The sequence below is a fragment of the Megascapheus bottae genome, chromosome 15, assembly GCF_031878675.1.
Source record: "Megascapheus bottae isolate mThoBot1 chromosome 15, mThoBot2.hap1, whole genome shotgun sequence".
NCBI lineage: Eukaryota > Metazoa > Chordata > Mammalia > Rodentia > Geomyidae > Megascapheus > Megascapheus bottae.
Window position 1 is genome coordinate 32673678 of NC_143523.1, and position 27683 is coordinate 32701360.

A 27683-nucleotide genomic window follows, 5' to 3' on the forward strand; every position below is an offset into this window, starting at 1 on the left:
TAAAAGTAGAAGGTATGATTTTTGTCCTTGGAACAATAGATTTGGTACTAGAGACAAAATGGATAGACCCAGACAAATGCCTTTGCTTCATAGAATTTAAATCTGGTAAGAAATCATTAGAAGTAAATAGCTACTAGTGGAGAAAAAGTCAATGAGTGTGTGGGGGTACATGTGTGAGGGGTGTTATGCCAGTTTCAGAAAGGCAAAGATGAGATACGGTGGTGGCACACCCATATCACCCATATGAGTGTGTGTTGTAAGTTTTCAGAGTCTCCAATTCTGGCAGGGCACAGAACAACGTTAGGCGTAGTAGGCCAGGGCTGGCCATACAAGAACGTGCACATGCTAATGCAGGGTTCAGTAGGATAGTGTGCACGATGCAGGACGGTATGAGTGTGTTGAAGCAGCTGAATTTCAGTCCTTGGGCAGGCCCCAAAGCCCTGGGAAAGTGGTGGATAGTCTAGTTGTCCTTCAAAGTAAATGTGCTTGGTGGTGGTGTGGTTGAGACCTGGTGACCTAGGAGAGTACATTGGACAGGACAAAGTGGAAAAAGTAAGCAAGAGGCTGGAAACTGTAGCATACTATCTCCTATGCCATGGCAGAGAACATGCTCTTCATCTCAATAGTTATTGGAAACTTTTAACAGAGGTGCTAAGTTTTATTCTTCTAAGTTCTGTGTACCTCTATGATTTAATTTGAGCTAAGAAAATGGCAGAGCTACAAAAAATGACCTTCAAGAAAACACTGAAATTGTTGGCATTTGATTAAAATAATTACAGAGACTCAAAGAATCAGCATGCCTCAGGTGCAACTGCACATTTCAGATTAGCATAGTCATTATAGCCCTGGTGTTACCACACTTAAAATATTATCCTTTCCATACTTAGCTTGCCTTTGGCCATTGTCCCATAAGCTCTTCTCTGGACACTTGGGTATTATGAGCTTATGCAGAAACATGTTTCAGTGCACTCCAGTGTACATAGTATAGGATGATTATGAATCCTGAATGAAGAAACTCATTCAAATGATGGTAGGGGTATTAGATAAATTCTCTGAATTAATTGAGCTATGTAAGGATATTTCTGCCAACTTGAAGTCTTTGAAATGAGAGGATTAGAAATATGAAAGCATTAAAAGAGTAATTTTTTAGCTGAGGGAAAACTTGCCCCCAGCTAGGGAATTAGCAGTGGCTGGAGATACTCTAGGTGTTCACAAGTGGGGTTGAGGGCTACTAGTACCTAGTGGGCAGAGCTCAGGATGTTATTAATAACTATGTTGGTATGGAAAATAGAGTTGGACTCCCTAGAAAAAGAATTCTTAATAATTCTCAGGTTAGGAAACCCTCATCTTCATATCTGTTAATATACTACAAATGATATTTTGCTTTCTAAAAGAAAGTAGCTACCATGGGACACAGATGTTTTTGAAATGAGATAAATGAAGGGAATGATCTTGAAGGAACTAAGAATTCTCTATATCTCAAGCTGTGTATTTGCATGTTTTTTTTTTCAGAAAAAAGTGTATATCCACTGATGTAATGTGACATTTTAAGGTTTTTTTTTTTTTTTTTGCCAGTCCTGGGCTTGAGCTCAGGGCCTGAGCACTGTTCTTGGACTTTCTCAAGGCCAGAACTCTACCACTTGAGCCTCAGCACCACTTCCAGCTTTTTTCTATGTATGTGGTACTGAGGAATTGAACCCGGGTCTTCATGCATGCTAGGCAAACACTTTAACCACTAGGCCAAACTCTCGGACCGTAATGTGACATTTTAAACTGCATATTCTCCAGTGGTCATCTCCTTTTTATTCCTCATCTGAGGCACAAAGATCCACCATGGATAAGTCAGACGAGTCAGGTGTTTTTATGCCTGTTCTTCTACAATACAGACATCATAATAACACTGTGTATTCTGGGGTATTTTGAGGTTTTGGAGCAGTCTTGGATCAGGAGCAAAGTAAAAAAGAAGATGAAATAAAGGCTAGATGAAGCTAACATGTTGATGTTATTACTAATGAAATCTGAGTTAGAGGACGAAACTTAGGTGTGAGAATCAAGTATAAATCCCAGTGGGATCATTTAATGAGACAGAATTACCTGTCTAATCACACCTCACTAGATGTGGAGAAGAGCTGGCAAAGAAAAGCAGAAGACAATGCAACAGACAATGCAGTGCTTCTGTGGGAGTCTCCCACAGTGAAGAGATAAGAAGCCAGGATAGGCAGATACAGCTAATTACTTTCAAATTCATCAATCATTTAGTCATATCATCTCCTCTGGTGAAGAAAGGAAAGGAGAGACATCTGAGTTTTAAAACTTGTTTTGTATTTAAATGGAGGAAAACCATCAAGAGGGAAAAAGATTTCTCCCCCCATTGGCCAACTACTAACCTATAACCCTTTGCTTATCCTTTGTAACCACTGATGGATTTATCTGAATCCTGTAGCTCTCAGCCATCTGTGACTATGTAACCTAAATGAATAAGAATTAAATCAAGTGAGAAAATATCTCAAATGCTCAGAATCCCAGAGTCACAAGCAACTAATACATGAGACAATGGATGTGTAAACCAACTTCACCATCAAAGGGAGAATATCAATCAAAATGCTATTAGGAGATTTTATAGAATTCATTTTTGTACATAGAGAACTTCAGTTTTTTTGTATGAGTGGAATGGACATATCCAAGTTGACTGTGACCATTTTGTTTCTTAAATCTACCTGTTGTTGTTAAGATGCTTCCATTTTAATTCATTGCTATATAAACATTGAACATAGATACACTTGTAGGATAGACCAGACCAGTGGAATAATATAGATTCCCTGTTTCTAATTTTATCAAGAAACAAGGGTTTGTATACAAATACATAATCTTAGGTGTGTGTATATGTATACTTCAAAAGGAAATAGTATTGAAAAGCATACATCAGATTGTATATACAAGATTGAAGAACTTTGTTATTTTAAAAACCTGTTACTATGGGCCGGGAGTTTGGCCTAGTGGTAGAGTGCTTGCTTAGCATGCACAAAAACTCGGGTTCGATTCCTCAGTACCACATACATAGAAAAAAGCCGGAAGTGGTGCTGAGGCTCAAGTGGTAGAGTGCTAGCCTTGAGAAAGTCCAAGGACAGTGCTCAAGTCCTGAGCCCAAGCCCAGGACTGGCAAAAAAAACACAACAATCTGTTACTAGGAAAATGAACTTCTTTTGAGTGGGGGGAAAAACAAGTAATACATTCATTAGTTAATATGTTAACATTCCAGAGACAAAATAATGGCCATTTTCTATATTAAGAATAAACAAAATGCAAATTTTAAGAGTCATAATATAAAGTGTTAATTAAGAGCAATCTAACCAATCTACTGGATACTACATGTACAGCATGAAATGTTTCCTCAGCAATGTTTTTTTCCCCCAAGATTGGAAGACTCCACTAAGCTATAAAGAAGGGAAGGTCCAGATGGTAGTGGCTCATTTGTCTGTTATACTTTCTCATTCAGCAATACACCTCTACTTATGGAAATTATATTTGGAGTAATCTCCACCCCGGGATTGGTTGTAGTGATAATATGCAGGTCAGAATACCGACTCAGTATGATAATCCTCCAGCAGCCTTACTTTATTCTTCACTTGTGGCTTTTTCTGGACAGATGCTGGACCAGAATTCAACTCATAAAATTAAGATATTCTGCTTAACAGAGCCAAACCTCAGTGGCTCGTGTCAACTCATTAATACATGATGTTGTGCCTTAAAAAGTATCTGGGGCCATCTAACGCACACTAAAGGCCAACCTAGAGTTAAATGAGGATCTCTTCTATGATGAGACTACTCAACCAGATGAGAATGACAAATAAAAGAATACTGAAATATCAGCTTAATTAGCTGCACTGCTATTTTGTTTCATGCTTGGTTGATAGGAGAAAGCAATTTTTCACCAAACAATTGAAATGGATCAAATTTAAGACATGAATATAATCACTTAGGAAAATGGAATTCACAAAACAGTTATCAAATGAGCAGTAGAGATGTGATATTGGTGTAATTACTGTATTTATTGAGTATTATTCATTCTTGCATATTGATGGATTCTAAGCTTGAGTTAAATTCCATCATAATGCATGCCACCCAAGGGGCTGACATTTGAAGAAGTTCAGCTGTTTGGTTGATCATCTCTTTGCTAACATATTTCCTACCACCATTCCTATTTTTCAGACCCATTATGAAAATGGGGAGTATATTATCAGACAAGGTGCAAGAGGAGATACCTTCTTCATCATCAGCAAAGGAACGGTAAGTTAGAGAATACACATGCTAGTTTGGCATAGTAGTAGAGTGCTTGCCTAGCATGCATGAAGACCTAGGACAATTCCTCTGTACCACACACATAGAAAAAGGCCAGAAGTGGTGCTGTGGCTCAAGTGCTAGAGTTCTAGCCTTGAAGGAAAAAAATTTAAAAAGAATACCCATGCTAAACCTCTGGCTGGAGGACTGCTTCCATCTTCTGACTCTGGTATAGAAAATATTTAAGAACTGATCTTCTAAAAATAGACATAGAAGTAAAGAAGACTGAAACTTTGCAAACTAGGAAGTTGATGCTATTAATCATACTAGATGATGCTCAAAGTGTGCATGCGCAAAAATTCTCTAGCATTAGAATGGCCAGGATCAGGAAAACGAATGACAACAGATGCTGGAGGGGATGTGGCCAGGAGGGATCACTACTACACTGTTGGTGGGAGTGCAAACTCGTTCAACCACTATGGAAAGCAGTGTGGCAGTGCCTCAAAAGGCTAAACATAGAACTCCCCTATGACCCAGCAATTCCACTACTTGGCATTTACCCAACCATCCAGAAACAAGGACATACTAAACCCACTAGCACAACCATGTTCATTGCAGCACTATTCACCATAGCAAAGATATGGAACCAACCTAGATGTCCCTCAGTTGATGAGTGGATCAACAAGTTGTGGTATTTGTACACAATGGAATTCTATGCTGCTGTCAGAAAGAATGACATTGCCCCATTTGTTAGGAAATGGAAAGACTTAGAAAAAATCATATTAAGTGAAGTAAGCCAGACTCAAAGGAACTTAGGCTCAATGGTTTCCCTCATTCGTCATAATCAGTAGAAACCTTGGGCTCTACTAGCAGAGATCTGCAATAGAGCAAAATCTTGATACATAAGGCCATATAATGTGAAGCTAATTGAAAGGACCTCCAGGATATTGAAACAAAAGCCGTATAAAGAATGATTGTTGTCCTTAAAGTACTATGTTGTCTCTCATCTCCTTTACTGTCCCTTGGTTATCTCATATTGTTACAGTATCTCACTTTGTTATCTGATATATTGAATTTATTTGTATTTGGTTATTTGAAATTTGATAGGGAAGGGGGAAAACCAAGATGGGTGGGGGGTGTGGGGGGAGGGTAATGGGTACCAAGACATGTGAAAGGGTATCAATGTATGTGAATCAATGCACCTTCTATCTGGCAAATGTCATGTAACCCTTTTACTAATTAAAATAAAAAATAAAAAATAAAAAAAAATTCTCTAGCATTAAAAGCATCTATCTGTTAAAAATACTAAGTGTACTTTAAAACTCAGTTCAATCTTAAACAGTAGAAATATCACTATAATGAGATATTATGAGGTTAAAAATCATGTTCTCTAAGTTTGAATTTGCAGTGAAGCACTCATTTAAGCTTCCTTAAACAAACTTCTTAACATTCGAATATTAATATATTCAGTTGTATTAGAGCTTTATAAAAAATAAGAATATCAAGTGAATAATAATTTAAAAAACTACTGAAAATGGCAGAATATAAGAAGAGGGATTAGAATAGAGGAGACTGGTTTTTAATGGAAAAATGATGTTTTCACTGTTAGTTTAGTTTTTCAACAATGTGAATCTACTATATTTTTTTCTTAAGGAACTAAGAAAGTAAGTTGGAAAAAATTGAGTTTAGATCAATGCCCTAAAACAAGAGTACTATAAATACTTTAAATTCTTTTACCTTCACATTTGTTATTACACTGTGACTTTTATTTTTATCTTGTTATTTTTAGAAAATATTTCCTTTTATATTTTTTAGTTGTTATTGTAAGGGGATGTATAGAGGGGCTACAGTTAGCTAAGTCAGGTGATGAGTGTATTTCCTTATGAAGAGTTTCACCTCTTCCCTCATACTTTCCCAATTTTTCCCTCCCAACTCCCTTCTCCCCCAGATTGTATAAGTCATTTCCAACACAGTGTCTAGTAGGTTTCACTGTTGAATTGGTTCACTCTTTATCCCACTTTTTCTATACTTCTCCTCCTGCTCCCCATCAGATAAACATATCCAAGACAAAGGGTACACAAACCAAAAAAACATCAACAGAAGAGAATAAACCAAAGAGGAAGGAAAGGAAAAAATAATAAAACCTGTAGCAGTACACTGCTTTTCCCCCATCTTTCTCCATTTAATTTCCTAACCTCAACCTGCCTGCATTGTTTTTGTTTTTGTTTTTGTTTTTATTGTTGGGATAATGCATAGAGAGGTTACAGTTAACAATCGTCAGGTAGTAGATGCATTACTTCTCACATATTGATACCCCTCTCATCTTTTTGTCCCCATTTCCCTCCAACTCCCTCCCAATCATCTTGTTTTCGCCTTCCCTTTTCTATTTCAAATAAACAAATAAACATATATACAATATACCAGGTAATAAAGTCAGATACAGTAACAATATGAGATTAATACTAAGGGCAAAAAGAAAAAAATAACATAGTTCATCATTTGTAATAATTAGTACACATCTAGGACTCTCCTAACAAGGATTACAGTAGCTCAAAACCTAGGTATAGAAGGCCATATAGGATGAGACTAAATGAAAGAACACTAAGATATGGAAACAAGAGCTTTATCTTGTGTGATTGTTGTTCTTAATTAGAAAATATTTCTCTGTATGTATTATGTGTAGAGAAAGAGAAATGCAGGTATAGTTAAATATTTCATTTGTTAAAGAAAAGGAGTTGCTTCTAGCAATCAAGTAAATTTATTTTGCAGTCTCATAATGCAAGTGATTGTGGCAACGATTTATAGTGCCAGAGTAAACAGGACATGTAAAAGATCACAAGTCTTATTGGATTTAATCTTAGATTAATTTGTGAATTAATTTCAGATTGAGAATATGCATGTCAGTGACTTGCCATGCTATTGAAACAATATGTGTACACACAGGGATAAAAATGTCTTGTATTTTGTAATGTTAGAACCTATAAAAGTGTTGCTTAAGTGTTTTGCTTGAGTTTAAGGTTCAATTAACAAACATTAACTAAAGAATCAATGAAACTGAAAATCTTCATGGAGATACACTGATTGTTCAGAAGAAAAGAAATTAGCTTTTGCTTTTCAGCATTGCTAATTGTTTGCTATTATGTAATCCTGTGATTGCTCACTAAAAGGGCTCTCCAAAGGCTTGTGTGGCTACTCTGTCGCTGCACATTTCCAGCATTATCGAAGGGAAGTCATGGTTACAAAACTGGTTACAAAGTCAGTTTCAGTGGAAATGGGTGCATTAGAGGTGCTTTTTTGACTTGCAACATATACATATATGTATGGAAAGAGCATGTAATTTTACCCCACGGACTAATCACTTGCTGATACTTTACAGCAATGTTAGGGTTCTAGGAAAGAAATAATAGTGATGCATTAGACTCCCTGAAAGCATTCAGGGTTTTCTGTGTGTCTGATAGCCTGAGCAGATATTCCCCTAGTTTCTCAGATCTCTCATGTTCCTTGCTATGATTCCCAATGCACCAAAATCTACCAAAACAGATGAGCATATATCATCCTCAGTTGTGTGGGATAGGAAAGTTAAGCTTACGTCAACTTATAGGTTATATTAAAGTTAAGGTTAGGTTAAAATTGTCAAGGTTAGCAGACTGCAGTTGTGGAATTGCAATTTTCTAAAATTGCAGGATTTTAGATACATTAGAATAAACCTGTTTCACATTTTCATTTATTAAATGTATGAAGTGGATAGAAATAGTCCACTGAGATGGCTTTATCTTAGAACATGCTGTGTTAGGAGTCACGAAATATAGGCCACAGATTTACAAGTAGATTTTCTTTTGTCCAGGTCCATTTGTCTAAGCATAAGATAGCTTGTATTCTAGTTAGCACTTGCACACAGAAAAATACTATAAAGTAAATATTGGAAAATGTGCTTTCCACTATTAAGCCTGCACGAAGTGAGCTGTTCCAACTTGAACAGAGGATATTGTGACGGTGATATATACAGTATCTGTTGTGGTTGCTTCAAGTGGAAAGTTCTCTTATGCCAACAGGGCCTCATACTTTGGCTCAGCTTTTTCCACTCTGTTGACTTGAGCCACATCTCCACTTCCAGCATTATGTGGAGATAAGGGTCTCTCAGTATGTCTAACTAGGCTGGCTTTGAACCATGATCCTCAGATCTCAGACTGCTGAGCAGCTAGGATTATAAACATGAACAACTCATGCCTGTTTTAGTTCTGTATTCTTTTGTGAGAGCATTCTTGTTGCCTGAAAACATGGCTTCCTCCTTCAACAAAGAGGAGAAACACCAAAGAATTCTACATGTATTCCTGAGGTGATGTTGCATCAAAATTTTGTGTTTTCCTAAATAAATTGAATTAAAAAATCCAACAGGGTTGGCAGAGAGAATTTCAGTATTCTAATAACAATCATTCCAATTGATTTTTTCTTTGGTTCTATCTAATGTTAACATTAGAAGGAACTGTGATTAAATTTTTGTCTATTACACACCATTTAAAATCACATAATTTCCTCATTAGAATTTATAGGTTTTTAAATATGGTCATTAATTATATTGGCTTAATACAATTATATGTGATTTTTAATATGGCAAGTCTTCTATTTTGAAGATTTAGTTAGAATGTGACTACACATGGCATAAAGACAATAGTGAAACACAAGAAACATCTCTTTTTAGGTAAAAGTATGGAGGGTGCACATAATCACCACTGTAGTCATATACATCCCAATTATTTTTGTAAATCAACCAAAGGATATATTATATAGAAATGAAAAAGAAAATGTGTTTTTAGCAACTTAGAGTTGTCCAGTAATTTTTCCTTGTTAATAAAATTGTTCTGTTCAATATAGAGACAAATGTAATGGTCAATAATCTCATTTATTATATAAATTTAAATTAACTAATTTTATTTTATTTTTTTTAATGCCTCCAAGGTAATAACACTTCTCTGGATCTTAATTAAAATTAGCTAATTTTAATTCAGACCAATATTCAGTTTCTCATTTGAAGTAGTCAAATGAATGAAGTATTTACTATAATTTGATTATCAAAAAGTTGAATTGTTCAATATAACATGACATTAGCAGTCCTAAAGAGAAAAATCACATTATTATGTCAATACAATGAAAGCATTTGATAAATGCAGCATTCATTTATAATTGACATTCTGGGATAGAATTTGTAGTGTATTTATAGTTAAGATATGCAATGATGAACAAACAGCAAGCAATGACTAAAAGCAATGAGGTTGAAGGCATGACTCAAATGGTAGGGTGTCTGCCAGCTGGTGAGAAACATCAGATGCCAAGTTCAAGACCTAGTCTTGGATGAAAGAGAGAGAAAAAAATAACCTTTTAACCAGACACTGGTGTCTCACTACTCTAATCCTAGCTACTCAGAAGGCTAAGATCTCAGGATCTTAGCTTGAAGCCAGCCAGGCCAGAAAAAAATCCATGACACTATTATCACCAACTAATTTACCAGAAAAAAATTAAAATGTGATGTGGCTCAAACTGGTAGAGAGCTAGCCTTGAGTGAAAAAGTTTAGCAAAGTACCAAAGCTCTGAGTTCAAGCAACACAACCTATTAAAAAAAGAAAGCCAACAGTCTTTTTGACGAATAGTGTTGGAACAAATATTAAGACACTGATAACAATCTAAATTTCATATCTTACATGAAAATTCAATACAAATTGATAATATATTTAAAGGTAAGAAAAAATCACAAACTGTTTAAAATTTTTCTTTATAACTTGAGATTAAGTTAAATTTGCTTACATGTTTCTTAAAGCATACACAAAAAGGCAAAAAATGTAAATCAGACTTTACAAAATTCTTAAAATTTTATCAGGGAAGATATTGGAAAATGAAAGAAATTGTGAATTATTAAGCAATTATTTTATGGTATTCATTCTTGAGGAATAAAGATATAATTCACATATAAACTGCATCAATGTTTGTAACATTCCCACTCATAATCGTCAAAGGCTATAAGAGTGTCATTATAATAGTAAGAGGATAAACCACATGCAGGGAATCAGCAATAATAAAAAACAAAAACAAAGATAATCCAACAGAAAAACAAGTAAAAAAATGTTCAGACACATCGTCATAAGGAAACTTAGTATCTCAAAATAATAATATGGAAAATATTCCTCTTCAATTAACATTCAAGGCTTATTTTCTACTATCCATATTCCTGGAAAAAAGATCCAGGTCATATATAGATATATATCCCATTACATAGATAGATAGATAGATAGATAGATAGATAGATAGATAGATAGATAGATATGCATATATGCACATGCATGAGTATCTACATCAAATACAGGATAATATGAGCTTTCATTCATTAACAGTTCAAGTTTACATCTATGCCAAGAGAAATCAGCACCCAGTAAAACTGAAGATACATATAGTTAAACATCTCATCATTTATTTACAGGTGTTGACCCTCCTGATATCCAAGTTTATCAGGGAATATACACAAGGATATTCATTGGAAAATTAGTAACAGCACCAAAATATCCCAAATAAGTATCCCAGCAAAATAAGACTCCCTTCTGAAGTTTCTACATATATAAAAGTCTTTATCAATAAATAAATTAGTCTCTATGATATACCTTAGTGGGAACTAGGAATGTTAAGAACTAAATTTCCATGGTTTGAGACACTGTATATGGGAGTGATCAAATGGATCAGTGGAGAATAATAATTGAATTCCTTGCACCTTGCATCTTCTTAGTACTTATAAAAATTCTGGTTGTTGACTTCCAATTCCTCGGGTTCAGAAACCTGAAGCATAGGGTTTTAAATGTGTTTGGCATTGTCCCAAGAAATTAGTTTTTCTACTTCATTACATTTTCCAGATAGGTGAATTTTAATTATTTAATCTTGGCAGATGACACACAGACAGTATTATGCATATTAGTAGAGATTGAGGCTAAAGTGAATTAATACAAAAGTACAACTTATTCTACTTGACTTAATTCATACAACAACAAGGAAACACTACTTTTCTGTGGACAAGGATTCATGTTACCATGTCAAAAACCTAACTGCAATGGGATATCTTGTTAGTAATGAATGTGTGGGTTGAAAATTTTACAGCAATTTTTTGAGTTCTTATGATAAGTCATAGAAAATGCTGAAGAAATACCAGAAATCCTGTTGAATCCTGCTGAAATGAACACAAGGATAAGGTACATAGTCGGATGGAATCTGCAGAAATGCTATAAAGGTTCTGGGATATGCAATGGGCCTTTGAGGAAAGAATTCATCTTAGAAAAGAGAATAACGTCTTAGAGATAATAGGATATGTATGTGAAGAAATAGAAAGGATATCTTTGCATCAAAAAAGTGGTTGTAATATGAATGTCACTAAATACATTTGTATAATATAATAAGACTGGTATATAAAATTTATGTACTAGATTTGTAGCCAATCCAAATATAATAAAACAAAATTAGAAGGAAAAGAAATTGAAAAATAACATATCACTTGTACATGTATATATATGGAAACATATGTATGTGTATATATATATGTGTATGTATATGTATATATACATATACATACACATATTGGTCAATCTTGGGGCTTAAATTTATTTGTGGACTGGGCACTGGTCCCTGAGCTCTTTAGCTCAAGGCTAGTGATCTACCACTTTAGCCTCAGCACCATTTCAGGTTTCTTGGTGGTTAATTAGAGATGGGCCATGGATTTTGGTGCTCTAGCTGGCCTTGAACTGCAATCCTCAAATTTTAGATTACTGAGTGACAAGGATTACAGATGTGAGCCACTGTTGCCCAGCTCACATATATTTTTAAAACATCTGTAGCATCGCATAAAAATGAAGAATGTTAGAAAACTCATGGTAATGAATGCCCCATAGCAAGTTGAGAAAATAGGGATTGAAGTAGGACTAAAAATCTACTCTTCTGTGATGGTTGTTGTTGTTGTTGCTTTCAAAATAACTTGGAAAGATAGATACTTAGAGCAAATTATTGTGATTTTATTGGAATTATTCTTTAATCCTTCTACAGACGACTTAATAAAACACATTACAAAAAGTAGTAAATGGAATTAGTTTTACTGACTGGTGTTTACTTGCTCATTCTGGCAAAAGGTGCATTTAGGCTTTCCTTGTTTTCCTTTGTAGGTTAATGTCACCCGAGAAGACTCACCAAGTGAAGATCCAATCTTTCTTCGAACTTTAGGGAAAGGAGACTGGTTTGGAGAGAAAGCTTTGCAAGGGTAAGTTCAGCAGTAGAGCACAGGTCAGGGAGTTGTTGATTGTTCGGGGTTTTATTTGTGTTGCTGTTTTGTTTTGTTTATATTTTTCTGGTAGCAGAGAAGGTGGGAAGAAGGAGGATTTTCTGAGCACTAAATGATTTCTGTTTATAAAAATTGAACTCCTATCAGAATGCACTTACTTCAGTGCATTAGCTAATACCAGATACAGACCCTAAGCAATGGCATGTTTCCAACTCTATTTGTAATCCATTTGGGATGACTGATTGAATTATTCTAATGCATTATTCTTGTCTTAACAGGAAAATATATCATCTAATAACATTTATTTTTATTTACTTATTTATTCACTGGTATTAGGATTTGAACTGTGGGTCTTACACTTGCTGAGCTGGCACTCTACCATTGAGCCATATTAGCAGGTCAGCATTTGGCTGTTTATTATAGAGATGAGTCATAATTTTCTCCCAGTTCTGGTTTCAAACCTGTGATCTTCCAGGTCTGTCTCCTGAGCATGCAAGATTATCAGTTTAAGCAATAAATACCCTTCTTAGCATTATATTTCTAAACTGCAGTGTCGGTGTTATTCCTGAAGAGACATAAGCTAAGTAAACATTTTATTTCCTGTAGTCATTTTACTCAGAATCCTAAAATGATTGGTTGGTTTAAAAGAAAAAAAGAGTATAGTCCGAGTGGTTCAGAGGCAAGCCAGCCTTTCTTTCTAGAGTTAGCCCATGGTGACAGTTGTCACTGTTACAGCATTGACAGAATTGGAGGAGTATTTGAAAATGGAGATAATACAGATGTAGATTCATGGTAGGTGACTTCTGGGATGGTAGAAGTATACTCTGAGATGATAGAGACCCTGCTTTTCATCTAGGCATGCAGGAAGTAGAGACCTGAGACTTTTCCCTAAATATTTTGAAAGTAAAACTTAAGTTGGCTTTCTATCATTCATTTTACAGAATGATAACAGATATATTTGAAGACCTTACTCTTATTTTCCAATAAGCAACATCCCTCAATTTTTGGATAATATAGATGATACTTTACACACTTTAGTGCAGTATATATATACTATAACACTTTGCACATGAAATAACTAATAAGCATTTTTTTGTATCTAATTCCAGATGCAAGAATATTTGCAGCGGTAGGATATAATTTCCTCTTAAAATGCTAGAGCAATCAATTTGGCTTTTATTTCAAATTGTTTCCTCATTGAAAAATTTCATTATAAGCATTTTGCTTAAAATTACTAAGAAGAGTTTATTTATTGAGGTTTTATTTTTAAAGCCACAATCAGATGGCAAGTTTTACTTCTTTCATTCTTCTCATTTCATTTCTTCAGAACTGAAACCAAGATATCTGAGTAAGTCATCTCCCTCAGGCTATATGACCTCATGAAAATTTAAAACCAAACATATTTTTTCTTCTATTGAGTTTATTTGATACTTATCTGATGGACATGCATTTGCCTTTACATTTTTATTAAGTCAAAATGGGAAATAATAGTGTTTTGGGGAAAGGTCCACAAAGGAATGCAATGAAAATTATCTTTCTAGTATAAATTCCACAAACCTACAATTGGTACTTTAAACTTTCCTTTCATTGATTATTGAATAGAAGGTACTATAGAGTAACATAATCTGATTTTATTGCTCCAAGAATAAATGCCTCTTTGGAAAAATGATTTAAAGCATAATCAAAACCAAAATAAAACACACACATTTATACACAAAATAAAATTGAGAAAAATTAAAATAACATAATTGTGATTATATGTAGAGTGCTATAAAACAAGTCTTTCTTTTTAGAGTGTGTATACTGAGGTTTGAATTCAGAGTTTTACAATTCTGCTTATTGAGCCATACTTCCAGCCTGGCTTTCTTTGTTGGTTAATTGGAGAGTAGAGACTCCAGGCTATTAAATCTTTTATCCAGCTTTGGACAATTACCCTCATATCTTAAGCCTCCTGTGTAGCTAAGAACTATACAGGTCTATGCCCCTGATGATAGCATTAGAAAATGTCTTAATTGAAAATCAAGAGATTTTTTCTTCTCCTTCTCCTTCTCCTCCTCCTCCTCCTCCTCCTCCTCCTCCTCCTCCTCCTCCTCCTCCTCCTTCTTCTTCTTCTTCTTCTTCTTTTTTGCCAGTCCTGGGGACTGAACTCAGGGCCTGAGCACTGTTCTTGGGCTTTCCTCAAGGTTAGTGCTCTACCACTTGAGCCACAGCACCAGTTCTGACTTTTCTATGTATGTAGTATCAAGGAATTGAACCTGGGTCTTCGTGCATGCTAGGCAAACACTCTACCACTAGGCCAAATTCCTGGCCTCAAAACTTTTTCTTTTAAACATTTTGCCACTGATTTTTGGTTCCAATATAGAAAACAACAATGACAAGAAGAAAAAAAAAACTCAATCCCCCCCCCCAACATTCAACTTCCTAATCATTGGTTTTGCTATATCAACTTTAAATGGATAAATGGGCAGCATTCTGTCTGGTTCAGTCCTTTCTCACATCCGTGATTCCTTTTATTTGCCAGGTGCCAAGAGTTTCTTTTTAATAGCCATCTTCTGTGGATGACCAAATAATGAACCCACCTTCCTCTCTTCATTTATCACTGCTATTTTCCTCCACACAATGTCTCATCTCCCCATCTCTCTTTGCACTTTACTCCACGTGTTCACTACTAAGCCCAGCATCATTTGATTTTGGTACCTCTTTAAATGTCTCCAAAGATTGATCATCTATTGTATGGTCTTTTTATTTGTATTTTTGTCCATTGACTTTATTTCTGAGCTATAGATTTTTTTTTGGGGGGGGTCGGTTGAGGGGCTTGAACCCTGGGCCTGGACACTGTCCCTGAGCTCTCTAGCTCAAGGCTACTGCTCTACTCCTAGAGCCACTGCGCCACTTCCGGTTTTCTAGTGGTTAATTGGAGATAAGAGTCCCACAGTCCTTAGTGCCTGGCCTGGCTTTGAACTGCAATCCTCAGATCTCAGCTTCCTGAGTAGCTAGGATTACAGCATAAGCCACCAGTGCCTGAATAAATTAATAGCACTGTGTATACTTTATTTCATTTCTTGAAATTCTCCAGTGTTTTGTTTTCAATCCTCGCTCTGAAATTCATCTTGGTGAGGTTTTTCTTAGAAGTGACTATGAGCTCATTGAAAAAGTGTCCCAAATATCCTCTAATTTATCTCAGAATTTTGCACTTGTCAGTTATTCAAATCGGTTTCTCCATCGTTTGTTGATGGATGTTTAGTTTGGTCCCCTGATCAAATAGTGAGCAGCATTCCAATAAACATGGATTGCATTTACTTGTCCATTTTAGCAATCCCTGGAAGATTTCAAGTCTTTTAGGCAAATATTCAGAAATGGGTTGTTGGCTCATTCAGTAATTCTATTGCTAGTGTTTTGAGGACACTCCGTGCTGATTTTTCATAATGAGTGTACTAATTTACAATGGGCAAGGTTTTCTTTTCTCTACATACTTGCCAACATTTGCTTTTGTCTTTTTTATAACTGCTGTTGTAACAATGTAAGATGCTAAGTTGTTTTTGTTGTTTATTTTTTTTTTTGAGAAATGTCTATTTAGGTCCATCATTTTAATGGATTTTCTGTTTTGTTTTGTTTTTAGTTTTAGTTTTGCCCCATGTTTAAAGATTTACCACGTAGTTAGTTGATGTTTGTATATGTTCTGAGGGTGGATTCAAAGCAATTTTTATTGCATTTGAACATATGCTTTTCACCAAATTGCTTATTGAAGATTACCCCTTTTTCTTTGTTTTCTACATATCTTTGCCAAAACCAAAATGAAGAGAGATGTATGGTTTCATTTATGAGGCTCTGTTCCATTCATTTGATATCTGTTCAAACGATGTATATATTTTGAAAGCAGCACCATGAGGTTTTAATCATATCACTTGGTAGAATAGCTTGATATCTAATAGTATGATGTCTTCTATTTTTTTCCACAATGACTCACATATGTGTATGTTTTTTGGTTACTTACATATTTTAGCATTGATTTTTATACTTTATGGGAAAATGATATTGAAGTTTTGATAGGGGTTTTGTTGAATATGTAGACTATATGAAGGAGTAGGCATTTAAAATATAATTCTGCATTGGGAATGTGAATTAGTAGTAAAGTTATTGCCTAGCATGCATAAAACTCTGGGTTTGAATCCTCAGTATCACATAAACAGAAAAAGCCAGATTGGCACTGTGACTCAAGTAATAGAGGGCTAGCCTTGAGCAAAAAAGCTCAGGAAATGTACCTGTGCCCTGAGTTCCAGCTCCAGGACTGGCAACAAAAATATCATTCCAATGTATAAAAACATAGATGACATAATTTGATTCAGTTGACTTTTTTATTTCATTAATGTCTTCTAGTTTTCAATGCAGAATATCTTGCATCCTTGGTGAAATTTGTTTCTCTGTATATTTTTATGAGGAAGGCTTTGGTCCTTCTTCACTGATTGCTTTCAGATTATTTTTGTGGGTCATGGGGCTTGATCTCTGTGCCTGGGCCCTGTCCCTGAGCTCTTCAGCTCAAGACCACTACCCTTCCCCTTGAGCCATGACCCCACTTCCTGTTTTCTAATGATTAATTGGAGATATTGGAGATGTTAGAGATATTAATTGGAGATAGTGCCAGGCTGTCTTTGAACTGCAGTCCTCCGCTTCCTGAGTAGGTAGGATTACAGGCATGAGCCACTGTGCCTGGCTAGGATCAGATTTTTGTGTATGGTTGGACAAACCAGAGTGATATATTATTTTTCTATAAAATGGTTTCTTTATCCCTGCTGCCTTAAATCTGGGATCATGTGCAATGGTGGAAATGGATCGACTTATAAAACAAGTCAGTCCCTCATTGTTATTCTCCAACATGCTATTCAGACCAATAATTCCCTTCAGGTGACACCAAGACAAAAAAAATAAAATAATGTAAATTTGAGAGTCTCTTAAAAAACAGACACTAACGTGTTTCATTTGAAGCTAATTTCCTTGTTAATGAACTCGGTGTTTCGTTTCTGTCATTGTTATTCCTTCCAAGTCCCAATGAGCTTTTTTCATTTTTTTCCTTTAGATGACATAGAATAAAAATGAGTGTTATTATTCATACTTTAGGCAGGAAGCACAGATATTAGTTGGTTAGATTCATTGTAATAACACTAATCACTTGTGATGCCTGTAAAACTATTTTAAGTGTTTTAAAATGCCTCTGAATATTCTTGTCAATAGTATATGAATATGACATTTCTCATATTTCTGATTAAGACTGTGTCCATATGAGTACCGCATTTCCAGATGAATTTTAGTTTCAGGTGGTTCTCATCTTTCTTACATTGGAACGCAACTGAGGAATGCTTAAGAAAAAATACACTATTTAGTAATAACCTCATTTGATAATTCAAGGATTTCAGAAAATTCCTCTTAGGCCATTTCAAGTCAAATAAATGTAAGAGGCTCAGATACATCAACTTTCCTCAGAGCCATATTCAAATTGTTAATAGACACATTAATTTAATCTTGAGAAATTTAAAATATAATCAGAAAAACAACTAGAAAATAAGATAAATAAATTCATTGACAGTAGCAGCAAAACAATGAAATATTGGAAGTAAATTTGAAAAGAGATATGCAAGACTTGCACAATGCAAATTATGAGATATTATTATGAAAAAGTTAGAGACAGAATGTGCTTTCACATTGTGGGATTTGGAATTATTCTCTTAGATTGAGCTATATGTTCAGTGCAATGCTACATGTTCATCAAACTATTTTGTAGAAATTGAAATGCTAATTCAAATGGAAATATAAAGGAACTAGAATAGCCAAAACAGCTTACCAAAAAATAGCAAATTGAAAGACTAACGAACTCAATACTAATCTAAAACTACAATAAGTGAGGCAATATGACTTTGATGTCAAGACAGCTATATTAAAATGTGATGATAGAACAAATAATCTAGGAATTGATTTATGATATTAAGCATTTTTCACATAGTTAGTGGCCATTTGTATGTCCTTTTGAGTAACATTATATATTTTGCTCATTTTATATTGTTATTTGCTACCAGGGTATTAGTATTTTATGCTGTTTTATGTTCTCAATATTAGTCCCTTGTGAAATGTAAATATTTTTTTCAATGTTTCTCCAATTCTGAAGGTTGTCTCTTTATTAGTTTCTTTTACTGTGTAGAGCTTCCTAATGCAATATAATACCATTTGTCTTGTTTTCTGTTCTTAGTATTGTATGTTTTTATTGCTTCTTAGTGTGACATAATCCCGTGTGTGTGTGTGTGTGTGTGTGTGTGTGTGTGTGTGTGTGTGTTCAGTTTACTGGACCACTTATTGAAACTGCCCTCCCTTAAATGATACTCCTTGTGATTTTGACAAAAATCACTTGTCTCAATATATCTATTAATTTCTGTTGGACTGGTATATGTATGTTTTTAATATTTTAGTACAATGTTTTGGTTACTGTCATTGTATTATGTATTTTTTAATATTATAATGTATAGATGGGTTACAGTTATATTCACCAGATAGAAGGTGCATTACTTCTCACACATTGATACCCCTTATCATGTTTTTGTCCCAATTTCCCTTCCCCAACCCCTCCTAATCAGTTGATACCTTCAGGATTTTGCTTTGTTCCCCCTCCATTGTTTTGCCTCTCAAGATCACTTTGGGTTTTTTTTTTTTGTGGTTCCATATGAATTTTAGGATTTAAAGAGTTTAAGGAACAGTATCATTGATATGCTAATGCAGATTTAACTAATTCTATGCTTTATGTTGGATGGGATGGTTATTATTATTATTATTAATTACTGTCTATCTTGAAGCTTGAACTCAGAGCCTGGGCACTGCTTCCTGAGCTTTTTTGCTCAAAGCTAGTGCTTATCACTTTGAGCTACAGTGCAACTTCTGATTTTCTGGTGGTTGATTGGGAATAAGAATCTTGCAAACTTTCCTGCTCTGGCTGCCTTCATTCTGTGATCATTAGACCTCAGCCTCCTGCGTAGCTATGATTACCTGTATGAGTCACCAGCAGCAGGCTTGAGGGTTATTTTTAACAAGGTTAACTCTTTTAGTCTATTCATATTGACTACTCTTCCATTTTTTGTCCTGTATGATTTCTTTCATCAATATTAAAAAATTTTAATTATAGGAATTTTACACTTCTTAAATGTATTCCTAAATTACCTTGTAGCTATTGTGAGAAATCTTGTTTTCTTGATTTCTTCTTTCAGCAAGCTCATTATAGGTATACAAAAATGCTACTGTTTTTGTTTTGTTGATATTGTGTCCTATAACTTCACAAATTTATGAGTTCTAGCAGCTGCTCGATGGAAGATTTAGTCTCAGATGAAATAGCAACTGATCATTTGAATTTCTCCTTCCCCATTTGGACACTATTTATTTATTCATGTCTAATCAGCTCAATAAGCATGAATATATACATAGTTCCAACTTGCCCTCATTTTCTCTTGCTAACTTCATTGATTTTAAATGAAATTAGATAATACCCCCATATTTTTCTGCATGGAGTTATAGAATTGTTTCCAGTATAGTCTCCCAGTGCAGATTGGTGCTTGTTAACACCATATCCGATGATGTGTCATGGCTGTCCTTCAATTTTCTAGATTATTCCTGTATGTCTGTGCATCGTGTGGTACCTTCAGCATCAGCTGATGACAATTGCCTGCTACCCAGATGGTTGACTGTCCCTCTCACTGTCTACCCAACAACATCTTTGCTGTAAACCTGCTCCCCATATGGGGAAACATGTTGGTTTGTAAGGAACATTTTTCACAAACATTCCATAAGAAGAATACAGGTTTTCTACCACCCACATCCATATGTACTTATTTTCCTTGGAAGGATGACTTTGCTCTCCTGGGAAATATGATTTTTTTCATAATTAAAAAAAGCATTTTGCCTTTAAGTCTTTTGTCTTGGATTGCCAAACAAAAAGTAACATAAAATTATCATGTGTGCACCTGAAGTTAATCTTTAAATTTGTTAATTTCATATTCCAAGCTATTAAAATAACCCTAAATTTAAAATATTTGAGGATAAGATGAAAAGGTATCATTCTGTGTTTCCAGATCCAGCTAAACCAGAATAATAAAGACTTAAAATGAATTGAATATGTTTTAGAACTCTATTTGTAATAAATTACTGATATTTTATAACCATCCAATGGCTTGCATATACAGCTCTGCATACCACTACAATGTAACCTAGTATTTGTACCTAAGAAATATTGAGGATACCAAGCTACTAGTCTCACATACCTGAGAATATCATGCACCACATTTATTGTTATTACTTTCCATTTGAACGGGTATTTCTAGCCAAAAGAACATTGTCTAAATTACTCTATAATGAGCCCAAACGATTTCATTTATTTTTCTACTTGCTAAAGTGAAGTGATTCATTCATATAAATCTTAAAATTTTCTCTTCTAGTAATACCTAAACATCCAATGTTGCTCTGCCAAAATGATTTTATTTAAAGGTTCAAGAGTATATGGGAGACTGAAAAATAATTTTAAGTAATTGATGAAACAGTTTGTATTTTTTCTTTTGTAACTTTTCTGATTCTGTTCAAGTTTCAGAAAGTACACTATGGATCTCTGGATCTCCTATAAAAGTTGAATATATCTACGGAAATATACCATAGGAAAGCAGACTCTTTGGAGAATTCACTTTCTTTTTCAAATGTATGCTAATCTCCAAAGTGTAGCTCTGTCTTTTCTACATCCAATACCAAAGTTACTGCCTGTTCTTTCACAATATGTCTTAGTGACTCCTTTCTTTTTCTTTATTGTAATTAGTAAAAGGGTTACATGATATTTGCCAGATAGAAGGTGCATTAATTCACGTACATTGATACCCTTTCACATGTCTTGGTACCCATTTCCCTCCCCCCCCCCACACTCCCCACCCGTCTTGGTTTTCCCCCCTTCCCTATCAAATTTCAAATATCCAAATACAAATAAATTCAATATATCAGATAACAAAGTGAGATACTATACCAATATGAGATAACCAAGGGACAGCAAAGGAGATGAGAGACAACATAGTACATTAAGGACAACAATCATTCATTATATGGCTTTTGTTTCAATATCCTGGAGGTCCTTTCAATTAGCTTCACATTATATGGCCTTATGTATCAAGATTTTGCTCTATTGCAGATCTCTGCTAGTTAGTGACTCCTTTCTTAATTCAATGATAGTTTGTACTGTTAATCCAGTTCTTTTCTTAGCATGTAGCTCATATTGTTGGATTTGTTTTCTTCTTTGGTATATTCCAATATATTTCAACACACAACACTCATGTAAGTATGCTAGGCCTGATTTTTTTTTTGCCTTAGGTTCCAGAATCTTTTTTCTATGGTTACTCTTCCAAGGAAAAGGAATCCTTGGAGCCAGATGTGTGATGTCATTTTGAGTCTTACTAATTCATTTTTTCCCCACTGGGCTTGAGCTCAGGGCCTAGGCACTGTCCTTGGGTTTTCTTCAAGGCTAGAGCTCTACCACTTGAGCCTCAGCACCACTTCCAGCTTTTTTTCTTTGTATGTGGTACTGAGGAATCAGACCCAGGTCTTCATGCATGCTAGGCACTCTACTACTAAGCCAAACTCCCAGCCCCTCATCTTGAGGAATCCAAATCTCCAGTTATAATCTCCAGTTAATAATATCAATCTGTGCGTTCTGTAGGCTATGCTACTCTTTTTTTGTTTGTTTGTTTCTTGTTTTTTGTTGGCGAGGGGACTTGAACTCTGGGCCTACGCGCTGTTCCTGAGCTCAAGGCTATTGCCCTACCCCTTGAGCCACAGCGCCACTTATGCAATGTTATTCTTTAGATGTGTGGGTAATTTATGGTTTAACAAAATATAGAAATAACTTGATAGAGACTGCAGCCATATTTTGCTATGTGGTGATAAGGATAGGCTTGGAAATATGAAAAATACAATTCTACTTTTTATTTATCTTTTAGACATCCATGGAGATAACAATCTTATTATCTCTTATCATGGAAATGATGCATACTAAGTTCCATTTAGAATTATTCCCAGATCCTATTAAAGCTCACAAATATTAAGGCAGGCTATTCCATAATATGCACATGTACAGCAAGTTCTTTCTCTGAAAATATGTGGTTACATTCTAATGCCCACTAACTAATCACCAAGTTTATTATTTTGAACTTCAAAATATATTACATGGCTTCAACTTCTACTTCTTTTCTGATTTACCTTGTGCTATTCTAACATAAAAATCAAGACATTTCAACTGTATTATTTTTTAAAATATTTTAATATTGTAATTAATAGAAGGCTTACATTATATTCGCCAGATAGATGGTGCATTACTTCACAAACATTGATACCCTTTCTCATGTTTTTGTCTCTATTTCCCTCCCCCTTCCCTCCCCTCATCTTGTTTTCCTCCCTTCCCTATCCTATTTCAAATAAACATATGTACAATATATCAAATAACAAGATAAGATACTGTAACAATATGAGATAACCAAGGGACAGCAAAAGAGATGAGAAATAAAATAGTACATTAAGAACAACAATTGTGTTATTAACCATCTCCTAAGACTTCCACTGTTTTTCTTGGTCATGCATATTTCATGTGACATTTATTTGACTTCTGTACAATTTGATACTATATCCAATATTTTTCATTAAGTTTTGTTTATCCTTCCTCATATAGCTTAAACAAGTTTGCCATAGATATTGTTCAGAGTTACCCAATAAAAAAGAGATCCTTGTCCATTAAGAGCTGGATCACTGTTTCGTGTTTTAGTCTAATAAAACAACAACAACAAAAATAGGTTAGCATTCTCCTAAAAGTCTGCAAAGGAATGTCAAAATATTTTGTTCAAGGCAAAAATTATTTAAGAATTAAAAAAATGTTTTCTGGGCTGTGAACTTATCTTAATGATAGTGTACACCTAGCATGCACAGCGCCTTGGATTCGGTTCCTCGGTACCACATACACAGCAAGTTCCTCCCTGGCTCCAGTGGCAGAGTGCTAGTCTTGAGCAAAAAGTGTTCAAGGACAGTGCCCAGGCCCCGAGTTCAAGCCCTAGGATTGGAAAAAAAATTTTTCTTACCAAAATAGGATCATTAGAATCTAAGCATTGTAAAGCACACCTGCTAATCAGTCTTCAAGAAGATGAGGTAGTCAGATTAAAAGTCTGTGGTCAACTTGAGCTCTAAAATGAATTTCCAGGCAAGATCCTGCTCAAAATTACAACTGCAACAATCTCCCTCCCTACCCTGCAAAAGAAAGTCTAGTTTTAAATCTATGGAATGGAAGCAAGCATCTGAAACCTAGTACATAACCTAGCTTGGAAATGAGATTAATTTGATAAATTAAAAAAAAAGATGTATAGGATCTCAACATTTGATCTGAGTTGATTTGCACTTAATTTTTACTTTAAATTTGCTATTCGATCATTATTTTCCATGTTACATATTTTAAAATGTTCTCTTCTTTTTAAAATTATCAAATGTTGAGATATTTTAATTATATTGAAGTTACTTAAAATCTGTAGAATATTTTTAACGGCTCTATGTTTGTAGGGTGATATAGATGCTGTGTGTTTCTCTTAGATACACTTTACAATCAGCTTATTTGCCCAGGTGTTCTGTGTTCAGTGCTGTGAGTCATACCAGAGTAGCTCTGCAGGCTTTGCTTTGGGGAATAGAAGAGAGTTACAGTGGGGTCCCTATAAAGACTATGCTTTCAGGTAACCCATGGTAGGCCATTTCACTGAAAGCTCCAGGTTATAGTTCTACTAGTGATTATTGATGCTGCAGTACTAAGTCTGACCCACTGGCTGCAACAGACTGCAGGTACACATAGTTTCTCAGTGGACAGAACAGGTCATGTTGCAAATATTACCTAGTTCAGTATGTTCCTTCCTCTGTCCAAACTTGCCTTCATTCCAACAGATATGTTCTCACAAGGTATCTTCTCTCCTATTTGCCACTGCACATAAAATCTGAGATGCTGCTTCCCCAGAAATGAATGTACAATATTGACCTTGAAATTAAGTTCATTATAAAATGTGCACTGCACAGGAATTTGGGAGGTAATGAAATGTAGTATAAAATGCCAAATAGTAGATCCAGAGATTTCTAAATTTATAATCTATGATTGATTTTTTCTATTACCTTGACCTGGCAGGTTGGGTCCTCTGACTCTCAATTTCATTACTGTTTAAGTAATATAGTAACTTATTATGCAGGTTTATGTGAATATTCAGCAAAGTAATACAGCCCTATTACATTATCTAGCATGTTGTAAACCAATATACTATTAGTTTCTGCCCATCCCCTTTTCTATACTGCTTAAAGAGTCTAATTTACAGTTAGTTGTGGTGGTACTTGCCAGTAATTTAGTTCCTTGGGAGGTAGAAGCAGTGTGATGCAGAGTTCAAGACAAAGCTGGGTCAAGTTAGTAAGAATCTATCTCAAAAACAAAATACCAAATACAAATATAATTGGATAGGGAAGTGGAGAAAAGAAGATGAGGGGTGGGGGTGGGGAGGAGGGAAATGGGGACCAAGACATGTGAAAGGGTATCAATGCATGTGAATTAATGCACCTTCTATCTCGCAAATATCATGTAACCCTTCTATTAATTGCAATAAAAAACATATGAAAAAAAACAAAAAAACCAAACTACCAACTGAAGGACTCAGGCTTGACTTAAGTAGTAGAATATTTGCCTAATGCAATGTCAGGTTGTCCTTAGTCAAATTGGGAATAGTATATTATATATTCACTTGATTCATTGATTTATTGTTTCATTTTCTTGATGGGATACAATTCTAATCTCATATAGAGATTATTTGCCATAAATTTTGTTTTTATATAATGAACCAAATATTTTTAAAATAATTTATAATTAGAAATATTACATTAAAGGGTATTCTTTTGAGTGACTTAACTTGAAAATTACCTGCGTGGCAAATGATATGCCCAATTCATAAGCCAGTACTGCCTCAAACAAGCAAACTGAAATGAAAAGAAAATTTCGCTAAGCTTAGGACAGCATTTTGGTAATTGACAATAAATACTGGTTTTTGGAAGTACCAACACAAATACTTTTATGATTAATATACTGATTAATGTTCAGAAAATATATTATACAGTTAACTAAGAAATAAAAATGAAGAAAAATCCCAAAGACTTACGGAATTCAGAAATCAGGCACAAATGATACTTTTTAAAAAATTATATTTTAGCTTCAACATTTAAATTTAAATTTGGATAAATACAAATTTAAATTTCTTTAGATTAAAGAAATTTCATTTAATATTTTTATATTTAACTTTTTGCACTTAAAAATTGTATGAAATCACTCTTTTGTGTTATTTTAAGAAGTGTTTTTTTGACAGGATGTGATTTAGGAGAGGACAGCACAAAACAAAATCTGTTTCTTCAGTAGCTGCTCATACTTCATCAGTGTTTTGCTTAAAGAGTAGGGAGTGGGTGTGAAATTGGAAATCAGATGTAGATTTATTTGAAATTCAACCTGATTGAAAGGATATACTCTTGTCGAGTCATATAAGTTTATATTGCTACCAGTATAAAGCAATAATGTGTATTTACAGGAAGTGTGAGATGGATAGGTAAAAAAAGAAAACATTTTGTTTATGCTATGTTGTCTGGGCTAAATTTTAAATGAACACATTCTATTTCAAATCCATGTTTACATGAATAAGTAAGAATTAAATCTCATTTGATATTTATGTACTATACAATTTTTGCTGAAAGAGTGTAGATAATTCTTTAACAAACTTCCAGAAGGAAATGACGGTTAAATATTAGCTTATAAAACAGCTTGGCATCAAATGAACTTGGATTGGTAGTACATTTAAGGTATTAAATGGGCTATAGTTATTTTTATAAGAAACACTAAAATTGTCTACCAATTTAGTATGCAATAAAATAAATTGCACTTGTACAACACATTGGAACTGATACTTTCTCAAGTAGGATACTTTCCAAACGTAGAAAAAAATTATAGCTGCATATTTTATTGGCTCCAGTCATATTTTTTTTTTTTATTTTTGGCAGTCATGGACCTTGAGCTTGTCTGGGCACTGTCCCTGAGCTTTATGTTTAAGGTTAATAGACTAGTGTCCTACTACTTTGAGCCATAGGCCCCCTTCTGGTTTTCTGATGTTTAATTGGAGGTAAGAGTCTCGCAGACTTTCCTGCCCAGGTTGGCATCAGAGATCCTCAGATTTTAGTCTCCTGACTAGCTAGTATTACCTAGAATTTCAGGCATGAACCGTCAGTGCCTGGTCTATCCAGTAAATTATTTCATTTTACTTTATTTTTTAAATTTTATTTATTTATTTATTTATTTATTTATTTATTTATTTATTTTCGCCAGTCCTGGACTTGAGCTCAGGGCCTGAGCACTGTCCTTGGACTTTCTCAAGGCTAGAGCTCTACCACTTGAGCCTCAGCATCAGTTCCAGGTTTTTTCTGTGTATGTGGTACTGAGGAATTGAACCCAGGTCTTTTTGCATGCTAGGTAAGCACTACCACTAGGCCAAACTCCCAGCCCTATTTTATGTTATTTTATTTTTTGCCAATCATGAAGCTTGAACACAGGGCCTGGGAGCTGTCTCTGACCCTCTTTGTGCTCAATGCTAGTGGTCAACCACTTAAGCCATAATTCTACCTCTGGATTTTTTGAGTAGTTTATTGGAAATAAGAATCTCACAGGACTTTTCTACCTGATGTGGCTACCAATGAAGATTCTCTGAATTTAGCCTCATGAGTAGGTAGGATTATAGGCATGAACCACTGGTACCTGGCCTTTTCATTCATTTTTAACACTAGTCTTGATTGTACTCAGTCTCAGACTGAAGTTTAATATATTGGATATACACTCCTACATACATATATGTATGTATGTTTTACAAAAGATAGTTTCAATTTAGGTTTTAATATTAATACAGAAAATACTCATATATAGTTAGCAAATTCATGAAATTTGACAGTGATGCAATGTTTTATCTAATATAAAAATCTTTTTTCAACCTTTTTAGATATCACAGTG

The 27683-nt window shown here is 34.7% G+C and overlaps 1 protein-coding gene across 2 annotated transcripts in view; it reads left to right on the top strand.

Moving 5' to 3' along the window:
* The window catches only part of Prkg1 (protein kinase cGMP-dependent 1), a 973708-nt gene that overhangs the window by 799008 nt on the left and 147017 nt on the right, over nucleotides 1–27683 (top strand). For both annotated transcript variants that reach the window (XM_090346356.1, XM_090346355.1), the window contains exons 6-7: nucleotides 4210–4287; nucleotides 12465–12559. In XM_090346356.1, coding sequence (XP_090202482.1) covers nucleotides 4210–4287; nucleotides 12465–12559 — 173 coding nt within the window. The remainder of the gene's footprint in view (nucleotides 1–4209; nucleotides 4288–12464; nucleotides 12560–27683) is intronic.